This window comes from Perna viridis, chromosome 7 (genome assembly GCF_037379345.1).
Source record: "Perna viridis isolate PV_CMFRI_1.1 ecotype Kerala chromosome 7, ASM3737934v1, whole genome shotgun sequence".
NCBI lineage: Eukaryota > Metazoa > Mollusca > Bivalvia > Mytilida > Mytilidae > Perna > Perna viridis.
The window spans coordinates 13263294-13283867 of record NC_142451.1 but is presented as its reverse complement, the minus strand read 5'-3'; the positions used below and the strand labels follow the sequence as shown (position 1 = coordinate 13283867).

The window sequence follows — 20574 nt, the reverse complement described above, 5'->3', positions numbered from 1 at the left end:
ACCGTTGGTTGAAAGACGCGTCCACCACACTGTACAAATATGTTGTCGATTAAAAATTCCAGCATTTTGTAAACATCTTCTTCTGTATATTTGGAAGATGATTTGGAATTATTTCTTACAAAGTATGAGGAATCTCTACCAAGAACTATATATTTGTATCTAGGTGTACCATCTTTTTTGGAAAAACAACGATGTATAATGTTTTTAAGTCGGGATTTTAACTGAGTATGTGGAATAGAAGTGTACAGTGTTGAAAAATCATAGGTTTTAATGCTATTATATTATGATAATAGTCTTGAACTGATTGTCTCCAAAAGATCTTTCGAATTTTTCAGGATCCACATTGAATTAATACCACTACGGGAGTAACACGTGTTGTGGTAGGACTGCAAACCCTCTCTGACAGTTGTGAGTATAGATGTTAAAAGTTTTGAAAGAGGTTTGGTGGTACATTTTGCAGATGTAACGTTGTTTGTATGGATTCTTGTTGAGTTTAGGAATCCAGTACATAGACGGTAAATCACAGTCATCGTCCTTGGTAGAGAGACCAAAAGAGGAAAGCACAGATTTATGGTTTTCCACAATTTCTTTTTTGGAGAGTGTGGTAGCAGTATATGTCTTATCACTGCTATTATTTTCTACATCTACCTCTGATAATAAACATTGGATGTAAAATGTTTTGCAGACAAGAACAATGTTGTTTTGGGCTTTGTCTGCTGGTACGACAACATATCTGTCATGTATAGTAGACAATGTTTTTGGTACATCAGGGTCCTTGCAAACTGATGTAGCATTGGTACTCATTAACCTACTTAAAACTTTCATTCGTTTCAAAATTAAGGACCTCACGGCCTTTAATCACTCTGACAGAGAATCAATGTCTTCTTGTTCTCGTTTTATCCATTTTCTTGCCTAGTCCTCGACGGCATCCATAAGAACTTTAAAGTTATAATTCTAATTTATGTAGCGCGGTTCACAGTACTTGCGATGTTTAGAAAGGATATTACGCAGAGATTCGTTTTCGATGATGGACAAATCTCCCGTAATGACGTGACCGGAAGGACCATATTTGAATGGAGAGTGTTTGCAAATACAGCAATAAGTTGTATAATGGATCTATTCTCTCTCAGGCGCGTAGCTGCCGTTAGGCAAAAAAGCTTTTGCCTGTACTTAATTTTGCCAATTTCAGCTACGCGCCTGTCTCTCAGGAACCATACCAGCTTTACTTGCATAATTACTTTTTTTATATTCGTTGTTGATTTTTTTTCTTTTTTTTATATATTATATGTTTAAAAAAGTTCCTGCCCAGCACATGTACAGTTTCAACAAATCTTTATGCCCAGCTGTAAAAAAAATATGTGCCCGGTATACATTTGCACCAGCCTAGCAGTCTTATAAATAATATGGGATAGGCATTGCCTAAATCAGCGAGCACCGTGAGCTTTACCATATATGTACCGTCTGTGTGAGACTCGTAAAAATAATAAAGGACATTACAAAGAGGGGGGTTCAACCCGGATGAAAATTTTTGCTTCGGAAGTGCAATATTTTTATTTATATTAAAGCAGCAAGAAAAATCAATATTTCTATTGAAAAAAACTGTCTTGTTAATTTATGGGGGAGCTTTTTGCAATAAATGAATAACTTGAACACCCCCCCCCAAAAAAAAAAAAAAAATCCAACCCCATACCCCCTTTACCCTCGCTCTCAAAATGGTCAGTAACTTTACAATACTTCGCAATACTTTTCATTTTTATCCCTTAAGGGCATCGCTAGCAACATCCATTTCAGTTTCAATCTGTACAGATACCGAAAATATTACAGTTCTCCACGGATGGTGGGAATATTTTACATGTGATTGATTGATTGATTGTTGGGGTTTAACGTCCGAGCAGCAATATTTCAGCTATATTCAGACGATGAACATAATAGATGATAAAATGAACATGTAATAAAAAATGGGATGGGACACAAGGATAATAGGGTCGACAAATTTGATTGCCCAAGATGAAAGGGTGGGATGAGTAGGGTCGGACAATTTAGCCTCCTGTGGCGGAGCGCAAAGGTTCCTACTCCTATAGAATACCACAGCAGGGTTCTTTAACGTGCGAGGAACGTGACATCTTTCCCAACACGGTGCACCACTATGGATTGCGGTCAGTTTTTCCGTATTATATCCTGACAACCCAAGCTTGTGACATGCCAGGGTTACCCCATTCCACCACCTGGGGCACACATCCCAGTTGCTCTGTTGGCAGAGCGCCTAGCCCTCGGCTAGGTTTCTGAGCACTATTTAGTCGCCTTTTACGACAAGCTTAGCGCTGCTGCAGGCCTATTCTTCTTACACCCGGACCTACACGGGGCTTTTACATGTGGCGTAAACAAAATTCAGACGACATCTGCAAATTCCAAACAAGAAAATGATTACCTTACTATGCTGCGATTTTGATAATATAATCGGAATTATATTTTTTCCGAGGCGGGTTAGGTTCTAGACAACAGCCACAGCGGAACAGCGGATATACACGTACGTACAGGCTAAAAACCACTAATTCCACTTCCCATAGGCTTCTATGCTAATTTCACAATATTCAATGGCTTCTCTGGACTTTACCTTAACTTTAACCTGCAGAGGACTATATATCAGCATGATTCTACATATGTCAGCTCACAATCCTCAGAATGGCATGTGGGGTTAGCAGACTTGCAGTGCAGTACTGGTCACCGGAAGTGAAGTGTCTATAAATAGCATGGGAAATCCCAGTGTTTTCACAAGATAGGGGTATATTTAGAAATCATTATGGAGATTAGGCTTCACATCACAAGAAGCAAAATGCACCTATAAAATGTACAGAAATGTTTTTCCTTTCAGAAACTGTTTAAATTTTTTAAATGAGATGAGAACTTTTTTCACAGCACTATGAGGAACAGGGGTAATTTCTGCGTAGGACTATTTTTGCCTACGTTCCAAATGCTCATTGGTTGAATTGGTGGTCTGTAACCTACATCCAAGTGTTTCCCGAAGTTTTTATAAACATAGCATTCACTTCTTTGAATAATTAAAACAAATTAGAAAAAAAAGACTTGAAAACTATCAGAAAAGATGAATTCATTTTTACTGAAACGTAATCTAACCCATATTTTTTTTATTTATTTGATTGAAGGAAATGATGCATTTTCTACGTAAGGACAATCACTTTTTGTTACTCCCGGGACATGACTTTTTTCGTTAGTATATTGGTCTTAAGGGAAATTTAGAAAATACACGTAATAACCGTAGAGCTCACACCGCTTCGCGGCGCTCGCTACTAAGCGATCCCTTGGTGAGGGGTATTTATTTCCAATTTGAAATATCCCGCTCAAAAAGCTCGACTGATACCGCTTTTTTACGGAACCGCACGAACAACAAGGTCAATTTATTCAACCGTCCTTGACCGTTGAGGTTGTGAGCGACCGTAAAAACAAAAACGAAAGTAAGGAAAAGGAAAGTAAAGTACATAATAGTGGTCACGCAGTTTTCCGATATATACATGTAGGATTGACAACTTCAATTGAGATTAAGTAAATCACACAATACGACTGATTGTTTTAAGGGAGCTGTATAACGGTGAGGTGAAGCAAGCTAAAGGCAGTGTGGCAGAATCCCTTTCTGTGCCAGGAGTACCTGCCAGGAAAAAGAGAAGCAGATCAATGGATAGGCACTTACGACTCGATTCTCAAGAAGGGTAATACTAATAGCCTATTTTGCTTCATTGTTGACTTAATAAGCTACTTTATATTGACAATTTAGATAACACCCGTTGACACTTGAAAATTTGCTCTAGGACGAATGTGCCACAACTTCAATTTTACCCCACTTCCATGGTCACATGAGCACCTTAGATAACTATTCGGGGTCAGATTCACATTACATCCACCTAAATTCGTGGGTTAATTTAAACCTGGGTTCGCCCCATATTAAGGCTTTCACATTTACCATGCTCCATATAAAAGCTTAACATATATTTCCATTGGCACAGTCCCCTGGTGTTAATTGTATTAAAGCTACCAAATATGCTAGCTTTTTTGCTTTAAACACAGGAAGGATACTCCAAATGCATGTTCATTTTCATAGATCTATTATTTTCTGTCCCCTGGCTCGTGTCTCCTGAGGAACAGCTTCCTGTACATAGGCTGTTCTACTTAAGGAAGGAATATTGATTTTTTGTCCATTGATCAGTCACATACATTGTATATTTATTATACATAAAGTACAGGAAATATGGAACAGCCTAGCGAGTTCATGTCAACTGCACTGAGCAAATAACAAACATGATTAATTATTTTTTGTTCTTACATGTAATAAGCATATTATACAAACATGTATAAATGTATCTTGTTTAAACATGCATGTATGTATGTATGTATGTATGTATGTATGTATGTATGTATGCCATTGCCATCACTTGGCATCTGTCATTGTCGTCATCGTTAACAATTTCTTCAAACATCTTCTACTCTGAAACTACTGAATAGAAATGAAACTTATAATGACTGTTCCTTAGAGTATCCTGCACAAAATGACCGTTTGAATTTTTGATCGGTTAAAAAACATGGCCACCATTACTAAAAATAGAACATAGGGGTCAGACAGCAGATTTTTGCATATATCTCCAAAACCATTAGATTTAGCCAGAGTGAAAGTATTCAGCATGATGAGATCTATCTGTGGTCAAATTTTGGTGAAAATCTGTTGACCCATGTTGGAGTTATTGCCCTTTTTGGTCGTTTTTTGCTGTATTTGATGTAATTACTTTCAAAAATCTTTTTCTCAAAAACTACTCAACTGAATTCAATGAAAGCTGTAATTTTGTTTTTTAGGGTATCCTTAACAAAATGACTGTTTGGATTTTAAATCGGTTAAAAAATATGGCAGCCATTACCAAAAATAGAACATAGGGGTCAAATAGCAGATTTTTGCATGTATCTCCAAAACCGTTAGGATTAGCTAAATTCTGACATTGTGTAGAAGTATTCAGCATGATGTAATCTATCTGTGGTCAAATTTTGGTGAAAATCTGTTGTCCCATGTTGGAGTTATTGCCCTTTTTGGGAATTTTTTGCTGTTTTGATGTTATTACTTTCAAAAATATTCTCCTCAGAAACTACTTTACAGAATTCAATTAAAGTTGGTATTTTTGTTTTTTAGGGTATCCTTAACAAAATAACGGTTTGAATTAATGATCGGTTAAAAAACATTGCCGCCTTTACTAAAAATAGAACAGGGGTTGTACAGTAGTTTTCTGCATATATCTCCAAAATCATGAGGCCAATATCTTTCAATTGCTGAAATATCCTTATTAAAAGGCCTACAAAAGTCTCCAAGGGATCAAAGTTGTCAGATGACTCCATGTAAGGGTTATTGCCCTTGAGAGGTGAAAAATGACTTTTTCTTTTTAAAGTTTTTAGCCTATATCTTGAAAACTATGATAGATAGAATGAAACTTTCAATTGCTAAAATGATTCTTATTATAAGGCCTACAAAGGGCTCCAGGGATCATAGTTGTCAGACGACTCCATATGAGAGTTATTGCCCTTGAAAGGCAAAAAGTTACGTTTTTTGCAGTTTTCAATCAATATCTTGAAAACTATAATAGATAAAATGAAGCCTTGGATTGATGAAATGATCCTCATGATATGTCCTACCAAAGTCTTCATGGAGTCAAAATTGTCGGACAACTTCTTGTTAGAGTTATTGCCCTTGAAAGTCAAACATTTAACCAGGTGAGTGATTCAGGCTCCTGGGAGCCTCTTGTTTATGTTAATGTCATATAATTATAATTATTTATAAATGTTCATGTCCCTTGATGGTCCTTGATTCTTCTTCTTCTCTAAACAAATGATCAGAATTAATTGAATAAGGTCAAACCTTGGTTAGTATGAATTGGGTATAGGATTAAAAATAAAACACAAGTTTTAAAAAGGAAGTGAAATTTTGTTTCAATTAATTATGATTCTCAGATATTGTAATCTGAACTAGTCTGAACCAGGACTTACTCTGTTGTAGAAAAAAAACTTCACTATTATCACGAAATAAGCAGTGTGCTCAAATGTTAAAGTTTTTTTCTCAATAAAATCTTTGTATAAAACTAAAAGTTAAAACTGGCAGATATGATAGACCACATATATCTCTGAATAAACTTTTTATGTATTTACTGTAACAATATAGTATTGAAGATGAGAAACACTTTTTGTTTGAATGTAATTTTTACACAGATTTACAGGAAGATTTATTCACTAATGCCTGTACTGGAATTTTTAATATTAAATAGAGAAATGGTTCATATTTTAGTCAGTTTTGTACATAAAATGTTTTGATGTAAGAAAAAAACATGCATTCATTTTAGTATGATTTTTTAAGTGTTATAGTACATGTACATATATATAATATTTTTTATCTTGCTTTTTGTGTTATTTTTATTGGTAGTCTCTCATAAGCTATTATCAGCTGTCATCTTTTACAATAACTATGTTCTTTCATTGATATGTAATATAAAGATGGTAAAACTGTAAAGTATTATTTGTTTGTTTTTTTAATAGCTAAGTTTTTAGTCCACATTGTCTCTAAGCTGTACCTGGATTGGACATTATCATTATTTTGGAATAAAGCAAGAACTTTTGAACATACATTGGTGGCACATTGTAGAGATTTTTCAAACATATAATTTTCCTGTACACCATGTGATATTGTGTGCACAGAAATTTTATAAGAATATTATACAATGCAAAATGATAAATTTTCATTGCACTGTTGCAGGGCTTCATACATTTTAATACATTTACTAGTATATTATTTTGTTAAATTGTGAATCCTCGATATGACAAATTCCATGTACAAAAAGTGTAAAAGGTGAAAGACCAGGTAATGGAAATTTGTGCAGCTCTTCCTTGATAATGGTTCAATATATGAACTGTATATAACAAGAACTTTTGGTGGACAGTAGATTATTTCACTCATGGGTAATTAATGCAGAGTAATTTCTTCAGTAATTCACCATTTATTAGATACAGTAAAACCTGTAAAATGAACCCACTTATTATACCCTCCACAAACAATTTTTTGGGTATATAGGAATCACCCGGTCTGTCCGTCCATCCATCTGTCCACATTTCTTGTAAGAGCAACTCCTCCTAAACCGCTCAAGGATTTGGATAAAATTATATAAAAAGGTTGGGGTATCATGTGAATATATGCATGAAGAAATATAATTACTGTAGGAGGACTCCATAGGGAGATTATCTTTAAATTAAGGGTTTAACATGGTAAAAAATTTTTAAGTGCAACTCCTCCTATACTGCTCAAGATAGTTTGATATTTTTAAGAAGGTTAGGTATCATATATAGATATGCATGAAGGAATATATTTACTACATGTATTGGAATACTCCGAAGGGAAATAATCCAACAAGCTTTTTTTTCATTTATGTCATTTGAAGTGGGGTATTCTCTTTGTGAGCTTATACACAGTATTTCTAATCAGAAACTGAAGGTCATACAGTTACAAAATGTACATATATACATGTTTTTCGTCTATATTCATGTACATGTAGGTACAATTTGGAGGTATAATATTTCAAAACATGTACAGTTTTTACAGGAATTCTTTAAATTCTATGGTTTTGGTTCGCACAGATTTCTCAGTATTGCAATATAATCTGTACCAACTTATAGTTTCATATGCCATTGAACATTATAGATGTTTCTAGTATATATATTCCCTTGTGTACCCCTTTTATTTAATCAAATTAGAACTTATAGGTTTGATCAGCATCATGGTCAGCAGGAATGATCACATCTTATTATATCTGTGGTTGGTATCGTAATTCATTAGCTATAAATACACAGCATGTTTGTACAATTAGATATAATGGGTTGAGTTCATTATCTAACTTCTATCTAAATAATTTGGTAGGGTGATCTTTGATGAAAGGTACATGTATTTAGCTAATTGATCTGGTCATGGAGGAATTCCACTGAGAGTAGTGTGTGTGAACTTTGTGTGACTAATCAAGATAAAAGTTAATGAAATTGAATATTATGTGTAAATGACTAAAAACTTATATTTATTTTCAAGAAGAAAAAAATCTTGTTAAGTTTAAGTTTTTACATGCTTAATACATTTATATGTTTAAAAGGTAGAAATGAAAACATATTGAGTTAGAAGTACTTCATCTTCTTTAATTTATCATATATATTCTTAGACAGAAATGATCTGTAATTTTCATAACACTTATTCAAATAAAAAAATCAGATACATGTACTGTGCAATTGACATGAAATTATTTCAGTGATGTTAATTTGATAATTCTGTGGCCATGCAAACTAACTGTAATCCGATTCTCTAGTGGTAAAATTGGGTTCAAATTTTTATTGATAAAATTCAAATAACAAATAGGCTTTTAATTTATAAAATTTTAATTAAAATGTGGGAATTGATATAAAAAAAAATTCTTGTACAAACCAACAAATTACTCTTATTATTAGAAAAAATTATATCAACAAAGAAGAATTCTTTAAGACAACTATGTGTACTCCTGAGTACAACTTCAAAATGATTGATTTGTAAACTTTACAAGAGGATGTGTATATTGAGGTTGTATTTGTTTGGTATTTGATAGGGGTAACTGTTAAATGTATTTATTTTCAGGATATCCTTTGTGAGGAATCCCCATCTTGATACTATGGAAGAAGATGTTCTATATCACATCGCCCTTAGCAACAAGGCAAATGATCTCAAGGACATGTTTGGGGATGTCAAGGTCAGTATGTACATTGTATATATCATTAAGCATTGAGAACCCAAAAAAAATGAGATTCTTACTATGGTAAACAGTGCACTAACTTATCTATAGCTTCATTTTCCTTTTTTTCATATATTATGTGACCTTTTTATTGCTGAAACAATTTAATGCTTGGTTGCATTTGCAATAACTAATGTTAGTCCCATTATGGAATGAAGTCTATTTCTGAAGCAAAATTAAACCCTAACCATAAATCACAAAATCATAATGCTTTCTGAATTTACAGGATGCTATACTGGGATTTTATGTAACTTTTTATAGATGTTATACTTACAAAATGTACATAGCATTTTTGTGGTTTGTTTCTATATACAACTGTACAGTTAAACCTTGTGAAAAACCCGAACATTTTTGAACATTGTGTTTATAGACAGGTGGTTGGTTTACACAGGTAAATAATGCAGGGTGACTGTCATGTAATGACTCTTTAAACAAGTTCAATTAAGACAGTTATTCAGGGTTTGGTTTAGCCAGATTATACTGTACAGTTTTTCAGGTCAATAAATTACAATAACCGACCTGTACTGTATGTATACATGTATAGACAACATGATGCTGTACTCTCCCTAAAGGAAAACAATATCCTATACAGATATAAAATTACATAATGTACTTCAGGAAATGGTTTTCACTTGTGGTCTATTTGGTTTCTTTGTAAAATTAAAAGTTTTTGTGTATGAAATAAAACACAAGAAAAGCAAAAGCACTTATGGATTTACTGACCTTACATATATGGTAAAAAAATAGTGATTTTGGTTGGAAATATGTCTATTTCAAAGATGTCTCAAAACAAATAACTTTCTGGCTTGCATTTCATATCATTTTAGATATTCCAGTTTTTGGGAATAAATCTTTAGATCACAGTAGATCAATGATACGACTATTTTTTTCATTTGTCAGTATTATATTGAAATTATTCAAGCAAAATACTTCATTACTATGGAAACTACTAAGAGACAAGCTTAATTCCTTCTTAAGACAAAATCAATGACAACTTAATTATGGCTAGAAATTCTGCAATCTTTAGCCAACATTTTGTTTATGGGCAGAACTATGAGAGAAATATTCATAAATTGAACCAGAAAATAGCATACATGTACATGTATTTCTTGAAAGTCCTATTGATTCATTCTATATTCATAATGCCTTTATTTATTAGAACGCATGTATGTGCATGCATACATATTTTCATTTATTATTGCTGGTACATGAATGAGGCCAAAGCAAACTTAGTTTTTGTAATAGTTTGTTAAGGTTTTGAAAATGTAAAATTTTAAAGCAGCATACTAGAATAATTGTTTTACTAGAAAAAAAAAAATAAAATAAAACCCCAATTAGTAAAATTTACTAAAGTTTTAAAAGCAGGAAAATGTACATATATATGCATTTGTATTCCAAATATTTCCAAATATTGAAAACAGAATACTCATTTCAGATACAGATATTTAGCCAGGGCCTTAGAGTTTTAAATTGGTGAAAGTTTAAGTTCTTGGACCCTCAGTTTCTGACCTTGAATCTTCAAAATTTTATTTACCCAGGTACAGGACCTTCAACTGACACTTTATCAAGGATTTTTGGTTTTCGTCATTAATCTTAAACTTGAAAAAGTCTAGTGGTCTTTTTCACAAAAAATCGTAAGTGTAAAATTAGTTGTAAGTTATGACGTCATAGTAAATAAAAGTATTGTAACTTAAGACTAATTTTACTCTGAGGATCTTTGGTGAAAAGGGCCACAGGACCTTCTGTTCTTGAAAGTAAATGTGGACCACCTGGTCTTGTGGGGAAATTAAAAAAAAATCTGAAAATATGTATGAGCTTTTTTTTTGGCCTAATACCTCATTTAAAAATGATCAATAACCTATTAGGTATTCTAATTAGTACATGTATTTTCTTTTTCAGTTTGTATGTTTTGGTGGATCTCCATCTAGAATGGAAAAGTTTGCCTTTTACATGAGAGACCAATTGAATGTTAAATTAACCCCTGGGCAGACTCTGTATAATATTTGTAAAGGCTCTGATCGATATGTTTTGTATAAAGTTGGACCTATCATCTCCGTCAGTGTAAGTTTGGTGTGACTCAATCCTTCAATTTGTACATGTAGGGCTAAACAATTTATCTCCAGGAAAATCATTTGCTTAAATGGAGATTTAAAAAAAAACAACTGAATTTTTAGATAGATAAGACCAGAAAAAAACTTGTCTGTTTAAGGTTACCCTACCTACCCTAGCACATTTTATATGTATTTCTTGGATGAAATGTCACTTAACTATCATTTTTTAGTTAGCACTATTAAAGCAAAGAAATACTCCCATGAGTTTCTCTATAAAATAATTATAAAAAATAAAATGATGTTATTTACCTATCTACCCTACTTTGTCATCCAATGTAACCTGAAACAGACTTTTTTCTTGGCCTAAAATTGTTCAGGTGTCAGATATAAAGATAGTTGTACATATAGATTGTATTAGTTGTACATGTACATGTATTTGATAAGTTACTTCCTTTTATGATTTTTGTAGTCAATGAGCAAACAATACCATAGAAATTTGAAGAATCTGTTTTGGGGAAAAGGGAGGGGGGGGGTGGTGGTGGACAATCTGTCAATTGATTTCATTTACTTGCTTACCTTGCATGAGACATAGAATATGTTATTTGTAATAAAAGTTTCCAGAATATGGATAGAAATAAAAATCTTCTTGATGTTTAAAGTAAAAAAAAACTGAGGCCATCATTAATCAGATGATTGGAAAAATATTTAGATGACATAATTATCAGAATTCTGTAGATGTATTATGACAAAAATGAAACAGAACAAAATAAGTAAATTTATTTTCTTCCATTTTTAGCCAGTGGCTAGTAATTAAATTTCTTTGAGGGATTTCTCACTATTTTACATTTTCCTAGTTTTCTGTGCCATGAAAACTGATTTGCTTAATGTGTCATAGTTTTTCTTTCCTCTTTCATCTACCGTGGACTTGACTTTTTTATGAGCAACTCTGTGGGTGTTTCTAGAAAAGCAGAGGACGCTTACCCTACTGGTGCACCTGGTGCATGCTCCCAGTTTTTAGTAGAGTCCGAGTTGCTCATTTGCTTTTGTGACTTTGTATTTATGATTTCAGTTACTTTATGTTCTTTGTTGTGTATGTCTGTTTTCCATGTCTGGTCTTTGTCCCTGGATTACATTCTTTTGATTACCGCTATAACCTTTGTTCCCTTGATTGCTCTTTCTACAGATTTCTTGAGAGAAACCAATTCTTCTTTACCTGATACTTTATAAGGGCCTTACCACTATGTCGGTCCATGTCCAGGCTGTAACTTTGTTTTTGTTTGGTGAAGGCTTTTGATATTTGGCATGAGGGTATATCAGCTCAAGACAATGTATTGAGTACCATTGGTTCATGAACTTTAATCTAAAAAGTCAAATTAATGATTTGTGTCAGGGCTGTAACTTCGTTGTATTTTGGTATAAGCATTTGGTATTTTGCATGAGGGAAGATCAGCTTAGATTTTCAGTATATTTTTGATCATCCAAAGTGTTCATTATTGACTTTATTTAGGCTAAGGTGAGGTCCTTAGAGATGGTTTCCATCTTAATGTTATCTAGTTTAAACTATTTTTCCATTCTCTATGGTACAATTTAGATATTAACATGCTTGCTAAAGCTTGCATCTTAAAAATCTAAAGTTTTCCATTTTATAATAAGTGGAGAAATACTTCATTACTGAAGGAGAATCTATGAAAAGTTTAATTTATGTTAACTTTACTTCATTAAACCAGAATGAATTAATCCCATTTTAACTTCTGTTTTAAGGATGATATTGTAGAATTTTATTTGATTGTAGCATGGTATGGGTATTCCATCTTTGTCTATACTGATTCATGAAATCCTAAAGCTACTGCAGCATGCTGGGTGTGACCCATCAGAAGTGACATTCTTTAGGCTTGGAACCAGTGGAGGATTAGGTACAGTTTATATTGATAAGTCCTTCTTTTTGCTTAGTTGAACTTAATTATGATAATGTTTGTGTATACTCAGTTTCGCATGAAATAAATACTATCTTAAAAAAAGAACATAGCCAACGCACTCAAATTTATTTTTCTGCAAATAACACACGAGATAATTTTGATACAATTTTTTGAACTAAGGTACTGTGTTTGGCCAGTAAAGAAGTATAATTATGATAGAGTGACTTGCGTTTCCATAGCATTGTTAAAGTTAAAGGGTAAAGGGCAAAACCATACCCATTGTGTAGGAAAAATACAGCATACAATCTCTTGAACTATTGTATTTCCTACATGAAGGAAGAAACTGAAGAAAATTGAGTTCAAGTTTTAATTGTTCTTGAGCGAAAGATATATCAAACATTGTCAGTAATACCATAGGAAGGATATAAGAAGGTGAAACTTGGGCCAGAAAACAATTCTCCTTGTCAATTGCAAAGTTTTAGTCAAGTTAGTGTTTCAGATAATGCAATAAAATTACCATATGAGATACTAAGTTAGGTGATTTTTTAAATGGTTAAATATTGATACAGGCACAATATGGAAGGGGAAGATACAGTGTTTATTTGGTTATTAAAACACAAAAACACAAAAAAAAATTTTTTTTTTAAGGATTTGATGCTGGCACTGTTGTTATATCAGAGGCAGCAGTTGATGGAATTCTTAGATCTTACATGGAAATTGTGAGTAAAAACAATTTGTGTAAAAACAGGTGCAAAACTTATCATTAGATGTGTTGGTGGATCATTTAACGACAATTAACTGTTTTTGCACTTTCATTCTTAACATGTGACTTAATGTCTGAAAAAAAGCACTTATTATCTCTGCAGGTTTTGATTGGATCAGCAATTTCAGTATTATCTTTAAAAAAAAAACAGAACAACCATAGGAGATGCATTGTAAAAGGAGCTAGCATCCCCAAGATATTGTTCTATTTACCTCTTTTTTCAGCCAACATTGGGGATGATTATTCAACACCCAGCAATCTTAGATCAGAGTTTAAATAAAGAATTGATGGAGATTGCTTCAGAGATTGGTGTATCAGCTGATATGGGGATGACTATGTGTACATATGACTTCTATGAAGGTAGAATTTAATGTGATTTTTGAAGAAATGGTTATGTTACTTGATAAGGAAAAACAAACTTTGAAAGTTTTATTGCTCCATAATTTTTTCTTTGGTGTTTTTATTTTACTGCAAAAAAAGATGTGTAATGGTGTTATCATTGGTATATGACGGGGCTCACAGTATTTCTATTTGATCATATAACTTCATTAAAAGCATAAGGACAAGTTAAAAGGGCAACAGGCGTATCATCAGCTTTAATAAAGTGCAGCTCTTTATTGTGATATAACTTAGTAAAAGTAAGTAGATCATTTTTGAAATTGTACGACATTGTTCCAAAACACAAAAGGAATGATTTTGAAGGTTATGACCCAGACTGTTTCGGAATTAGGGGCCAAAAAGGGGCCAAAACAAGCATCTCTGTCAAGCTTGAAATGTGTGTCCATACTTGCCCCAGCTGTTCATGGTTTGACCTCTGCAGTTGTATTAAGCTGTGTACTGCAAAGCATTTTATTACTTTTTCTTATTGGTATATGCACAACCTTAGGGTTATCATTAGGTCAAACTGAAATCAAGGTAACTTGAAGGTAAAGAGATCCTCTAGAGTCCGAATGAAACAAAAAGGGAAAGTCAAGAAACTACAAATTGAAACAAAACACAGAAGACTAAAATTGGAGTATATACCAGGTACTTCAGTAGGAAAGGCACCTTATTGTTTTTACCAAGAGACACCTACTAAATGTTTTATCCCATTCCCAGTTGGTAACAGAAGAAGAAAAGTATGACAAAATAATTTACCCTGTCTCATTGTGGCAATGGACAATTTAATTGATTTTTGTTTGTTTGTTTGTTGGGGTTTAACGTCTGAGCAGCAATATTTCAGCTATATTCAGACAATGAACATGAAATTGATGATAAAATGAACATGAAATGATGGAATGAAAAAGGGGTGGGACACAAGGACAAAGGGGTCGACAAATTTTGATTGCCACTGGAAATAGGGAGAGGTGGGTAGGGTCGGGCAATTTAGCCTTCTGTGGCAGAGCCCTATGGTTCCTACTCCGGGAGAATACCACAGTAGGGTTCTTTAACGTGCAAGGAACGTGGCATCTTTCCCAACATGGTGCACCACTATGGTTTGCGGACAGGTTTTCCGTATTATAGCCTGACAACCCCAGCATGTAACACGCCAGGAGTACCCCATTCCACCACCTGGGGCACACATGCCAGTTGCTCTGTGGGCAGAGCGCCCTAGCCCTGGCTAGGGTTATGAGCACTATTTAGTCGCCTTTTATGACAAGCTTAGCGCTGCTGCAGGTCTATTCTTTTAACACCCGGACCTGCAAGGGGCCAGTTTAATTGATGGCAGCCATAGATCCGTCAAAGAGTTTGTAGATGTACAAAAGGTTTTCAACTCAGACAACTTCTTAATTTTCTACGAGTGGTATGAAAACTTCAGTAGCTGGATTGGATGGAATGTTAGAAAAGTAAATGGAAAAAGTAAATGACACAGAGTAAAAATCAGTGTTGCTGAGTAAGCACGGGATATTTGGGTGTTCATCAAGATACTTTGTAAACTTTCAAGTGTCTTTAACTAGACTGTATCCTGGATATGACATTTAATGAGCAACTTGATGGGTGTTTCTTGAAAAGCAGAGGACACTTGCCCCATTGGTCCACTTGGTCCATGCCAACAGATTTTAGAGCAGTCCAGGTTGCTTATTTACTCTTGTCTTTGGTTGTTTCATGTTCTTTGTGGTGTGTGTGTCTGTTTTCCCTATTAAGTCTATCCTTGGAATATGTTTTTATGATTTCTGCTTGAAATTTTGGTTCCCTTTTTTACTCTTTTACTCTTTTGGATAACTAAATATGATGAAAACTATCACCAGACCAAAACAAAAAACAAAAACAAAAACAAAAATTTTTATTTGTAGGCCAGGCTAGATTAGATGGAGCATTTTGTGATTATTCAGAGGAAGACAAGCTAGGTTTTCTGAAAAGGGCTTATGAAAGAGGAGTTAGAAATATTGAAATGGAATCTCTTTGTTTTGCTGCTATGACACACAGAGCTGGTGTCAAAAGTAAGTGCTAAGAAAATGATCAGAACTACAAAAGTTTCAGTTTATCCAACGAAATTTTATCCTCTTTGAAAAAAATTGTGACATTGAAGTTTACAGTGAATGATACATTATTTAATATAGCATCTCCTCTATTTGTATATTTTTTTATTTAAATTGAAATGCTGAATAGTTCAGCATTAACGAGCAGCGTTGTCCGTTTAGTATAGCCACACCCCCTAACTACAGAACTATTCTGATAGTATCCCAATACACTAAATCATGTATGTAAGTTAGAATGATGCTTATCATCAGTTGACGACATTGACAGTATTGATTAAAATGTTCAAATATTATATATGTTGTTTTTTTTTTAATGAAATTTAAAAAAAAAATGTTTTCAAGAATGGTTTAGAATATTGGATATAAACAACATTTATTCAGTTAACACTGTAGTATAAACCACTTTGTACTTTGTCAGCACAAACCAACCTAAAGTCTTTAATATTCAATTATCTTACCAACAATTGAACACAATCCTTAGATAATTTAATTTGATTTGTAACAAGTTTTCTGATTGACTGGTTCTGTTTAAGCAAACCAGGTTATTTTGCATAAACTGGTTTTGTATTGTCATTAACATCTATGTCAGCACTCTGCTATTTAAATAATCCCTCTAATAACGTTCAGATTACAGATCAATTCTGAATATTTGGATTTGAATCTATTTAAGGAATTTAAATAATATTTTGATATGTTACACTCCTTGAGACGTTCACTTTTCCAGTTTCAGCGTTCGTGCATCGTTTATCGTGCATTTACACATAGTTTTGTGTTCGTTTAAGTGCACGATATGAGCATTCATTTAAAGGCAAGATAGAAGCGTTCGTTTATTTTTTTTTATTTAACTGTTATTTTTATATTTTTTGCTATTATTAATTTATATAATTTCATTAATTTTATTTTCTACTTTTTCTGTCTTCATTACTTGTCAAAATGATTACTTTCCATCGTTCATCTGTCATGCGTTTAAACACACAATTTGATTGTTTGTCAATCATGTGTTTAAATGCACGCTTGGAGCATTTGTTTATCGTGTGTTTAAACGCATGCTAGAAACATCCATTTATCATTCATTTAAACGCACGATAGGAGCGTTCATTTAAAGGCATGATAGAAGCATTCGTTTATCATGAGTTTGGTGAGCGTTTAGCGTTTAACGTCTCGAGTAGTGTATCTTATATAAAGAACTTTGGTTCCAATTATGCAGAATAAACTGTGAAGCGGTCTATGTTATGTGTACATCGAACCAAAGTTCTTTATAATATATTCAAATATTAGTTACATTCATTATAATTTAATATTTTGGCAAAAAACCATGATGAATTTATATTAATTTATTCCAAAACACACTCCACTTGATGATTATTTCATTGTTAAAAGTAGTCTGGTTAAAAGAGGCATGGTTTAAAGTTCATGACCTTGTGTATTAATCATGTGATAGAAAAACTTTGTATCCAAGATAAAATGAAACATTGGCAACTTTCCTAACATAAAAAATTGGTCATATTAAATTATTGGAGTGTAAACTGCCTCAAACCGAGTTATCTCTGAAAAACATGTTTAAAAGTTGGAAACCTTTCTTAAATAACAAGTAAATGTAGCACTCACAGAAATGACAAACCAAACAAAAAACAAAAAAAACAGACAATTGCATAAACAAGAACATTATTTAATGACTTAAAGTTACTGATGTTAGTAAACATATGTTTCAGACTATAAAGTGATATTTTTTTTTCAGCAAGTTGTCAGCCGCAACTTATTGTCAATTCAACAAATGTATGGATTTTTCAAGAAAATGTTTATCATAAACAGTGTGTTTCATTAGATCATAGTGTCTTTATCAGGTTTTTTTCAGATGCATAGAATTTTTTATCTTAAATCAGGTCAATTATTTACGGTCCAACATTTGTTTAGCACTTGTGGTTTTTTTTACCTTTGAACTTTTGAACCCACTGTTTTCCCTGTTAACCATTTTAATAGTTTATTTCATGAGAATTATTTTATTTGTAGGTGCAGTACTGTGTGTTACACTGTTGAATCGTCTGCTTGGTGACCAAATAAATGCACCACATGATGTAATGGAGGAGTGGCAGGCTCGGCCTCAGCGAATTGTAGCTGCGTACATAAAGAAGAAACTTGGAATGCCATATAAAAGTTGATGGATCGATTAATTAAGATACATATGCTTTGTCAAATTTTCTGTTTTTTTTTGTTTTTTTTATCTCTATAGGTTTTACGGGCACATCTCCTGTTGTTTACTGTAACAGCATGGAATAATGTAAACCAACACTTCTTCAGACTGTTTTGGGTTCACACTGACACTGTCTGGACCTGTGGACTGTAGTATAATGTTACAGTAGATAACAGGTTTAAATGTCTACCTCTAACAAATCAAAATAATATCCCATCCTTTAAACATATCTTTTGAAGAAGATTTATTAAAGTATCAGTTGTCTTCATTTTTACATTTTTTGCAAATTACCTTTTACATCTGTTGAATATGATATTGGATAAAAATGAATATTAGATTATTTGTTATATTTATTTTCTCTTTTGAGAAATAGAAATGCATTGCATGTACTTAGCATGAATTTCCTACATTGAAGTAGTAAGTACACCTCTTCCTTAAAACCAGGCAGAAGCTTATGATTAGTAATTTGTGCATTTTCAGTTTTTGAAAATAACAATGCAAATAAAAGTTGCCCACTTGAAACTTTAGCACATAAAATTTGGTTGCATTCTACTGCAGAAAAGTATGGGAAAAGCCAGAATTTTCACACTTTTACCAGTCAAAAATTATTTCACGATATATATTGGATTGAAAGAAATGAACATAAAAAGGTTGTTTTTAGGACCTGACAAATGTATTTGAACAGTTTCATTGATTATCTTGAGATACAATGAATTACTTCTTTTCTGGTTTAAAGGCAGTACTATACTTAAGTACATACAGTCAAATCTGTTTTATGTAATCTACCAAGGGAGAAAAAAATCATGGTAACATAAGACAGTTGGTCTTTATATACAGGATAATTTTAGGTAGCATGCACTACATATGGATATTTCCATCAGGTTATTGCTGAATACAGGTGGTCCCTAAGACAGGTTATTACGGAATACAGGTGATCCCCAAGACAGGTTATTACGGAATACAGGTGATCCCCAAGACAGGTTATTACGGAATACAGGTGATCCCCAAGACAGGTTATTACTGAATACAGGTGGTCCCTAAGGCAAGTTTGACTATTTACTCTTACATACATATATAGATATGGGCAAGTTGTGTGTTTATGGAATGTTTTAATACTATATATTCCATTATTAAAGATAACTTTGAAACCGTAAACAAACTATAATCAGGCTTGAACTTTGAGTTGAAGAATTTGAGGAAATTCTTCATGAAAATATGGCCCTGTGGTTTAAACAATGGTATTGTTAGAAATTTAGACCAGTTTTCATCACTCAATATTCCCAGTCAATAACAAGTCGAAAAGAAAGAGTTATTCCTCTTCGTCCTATAGTGATATTGTACTTATAAGATTACTAAGTACATGTATAAAGATGAGACCATTAAAGTCCATATTGTTAGTTAATACACAACGTACAATATTTGTTTATTTGTTTAAATTTTATTGAAGAGTTTAATTACTTGAATATTTAAATTTTTTTTTAGCTGAAATGTTGTTTATATTATATTATTATTTAGAAAAAAAAAAAACTTGATAGCTTTGTGTCTGTATTTGAGCATTTGGTATTTAATGCTTCTGCAGAGTTTAATATTAATATATTCATAGATATATGTATAAATTTGATATGTCAACTCAGCATTTTTAAGCCAAAGTGTTCTAAAAGTGCATAATGATAGAAATGTTTTTCACCATTTTATCAACCAGGCCAACTTATGAATATTTCTTGGTTTCAGGCTCTCTTTTATCTCAAAATGGTGGTCATCGTCCATCTTTGTTTCCATATTGATAAAATTTGAGCTCAAATCTATTCCTCTTCATTATTAGGGTTTTAAACAATGTTAAAAATACTTTTACTACATTATGAGTCCTTGAATGCAGTTGTAATGAAATAAAGCCTGATAACCAGGAAAATAACTTTGAATAGCCTTACATAAAAACTTGTAATTTTTACATACTAGTATTCAATTCAGTTGTTTTAAAGTCATCTGAAATAAATCAGTTGATGGTCATTAATGCTCATGTAAGATAAGTTTAGTTCAAAAGCTAATTCTGCAATGATTTAATCAAGATTAGATATCTTCCTACATGACTTTTGATCTCAAAGTTCACAATTTCATCATTAAGTTATACATCCTGTATTTAATGTTACCTAGTATGTTTACCTTATATACATGTTGTAATTATTATCACATTTTATTTAATTATGTCCTATAATTATGGTATTCATACACCAATACTAGCTGTCAAATATTTCTGTGCTATATTTTGGTACATGTATATTTTTTGTCAAATATTTTTGTGCTATATTTGGGTACATGTATATTTTTTTGTCTGAGTTTTGAAGGCTTGCCAAAGA

The 20574-nt window shown here is 32.8% G+C and overlaps 1 protein-coding gene across 1 annotated transcript; it reads left to right on the top strand.

Moving 5' to 3' along the window:
• Positions 1-3440: 3440 nt before the first annotated feature.
• LOC148611391 (uridine phosphorylase 2-like) lies at positions 3441-18557 on the top strand. Its single transcript, XM_088591897.1, has 8 exons — positions 3441-3725; positions 8687-8798; positions 10740-10901; positions 12684-12804; positions 13456-13526; positions 13795-13930; positions 15844-15990; positions 18040-18557. The coding sequence occupies exons 1-8, from the start codon at positions 3691-3693 to the stop codon at positions 18186-18188; spliced, it is 933 nt and encodes a 310-aa protein (XP_088448023.1). The 5' UTR covers positions 3441-3690; the 3' UTR covers positions 18189-18557.
• The last annotated feature ends 2017 nt before the right edge of the window (positions 18558-20574 follow it).

Excerpts from the sequence above, each read along its gene's own strand:
- LOC148611391 (XM_088591897.1), top strand. The coding sequence starts at position 3,691 with ATGGATAGGCACTTACGACTCGATTCTCAAGAAGG. Across the intron at positions 3,726-8,686 it reads CGACTCGATTCTCAAGAAGG|GATATCCTTTGTGAGGAATC; the intron begins GTAATACTAATA and ends ATTTATTTTCAG. Across the intron at positions 8,799-10,739 it reads ACATGTTTGGGGATGTCAAG|TTTGTATGTTTTGGTGGATC; the intron begins GTCAGTATGTAC and ends TTTCTTTTTCAG.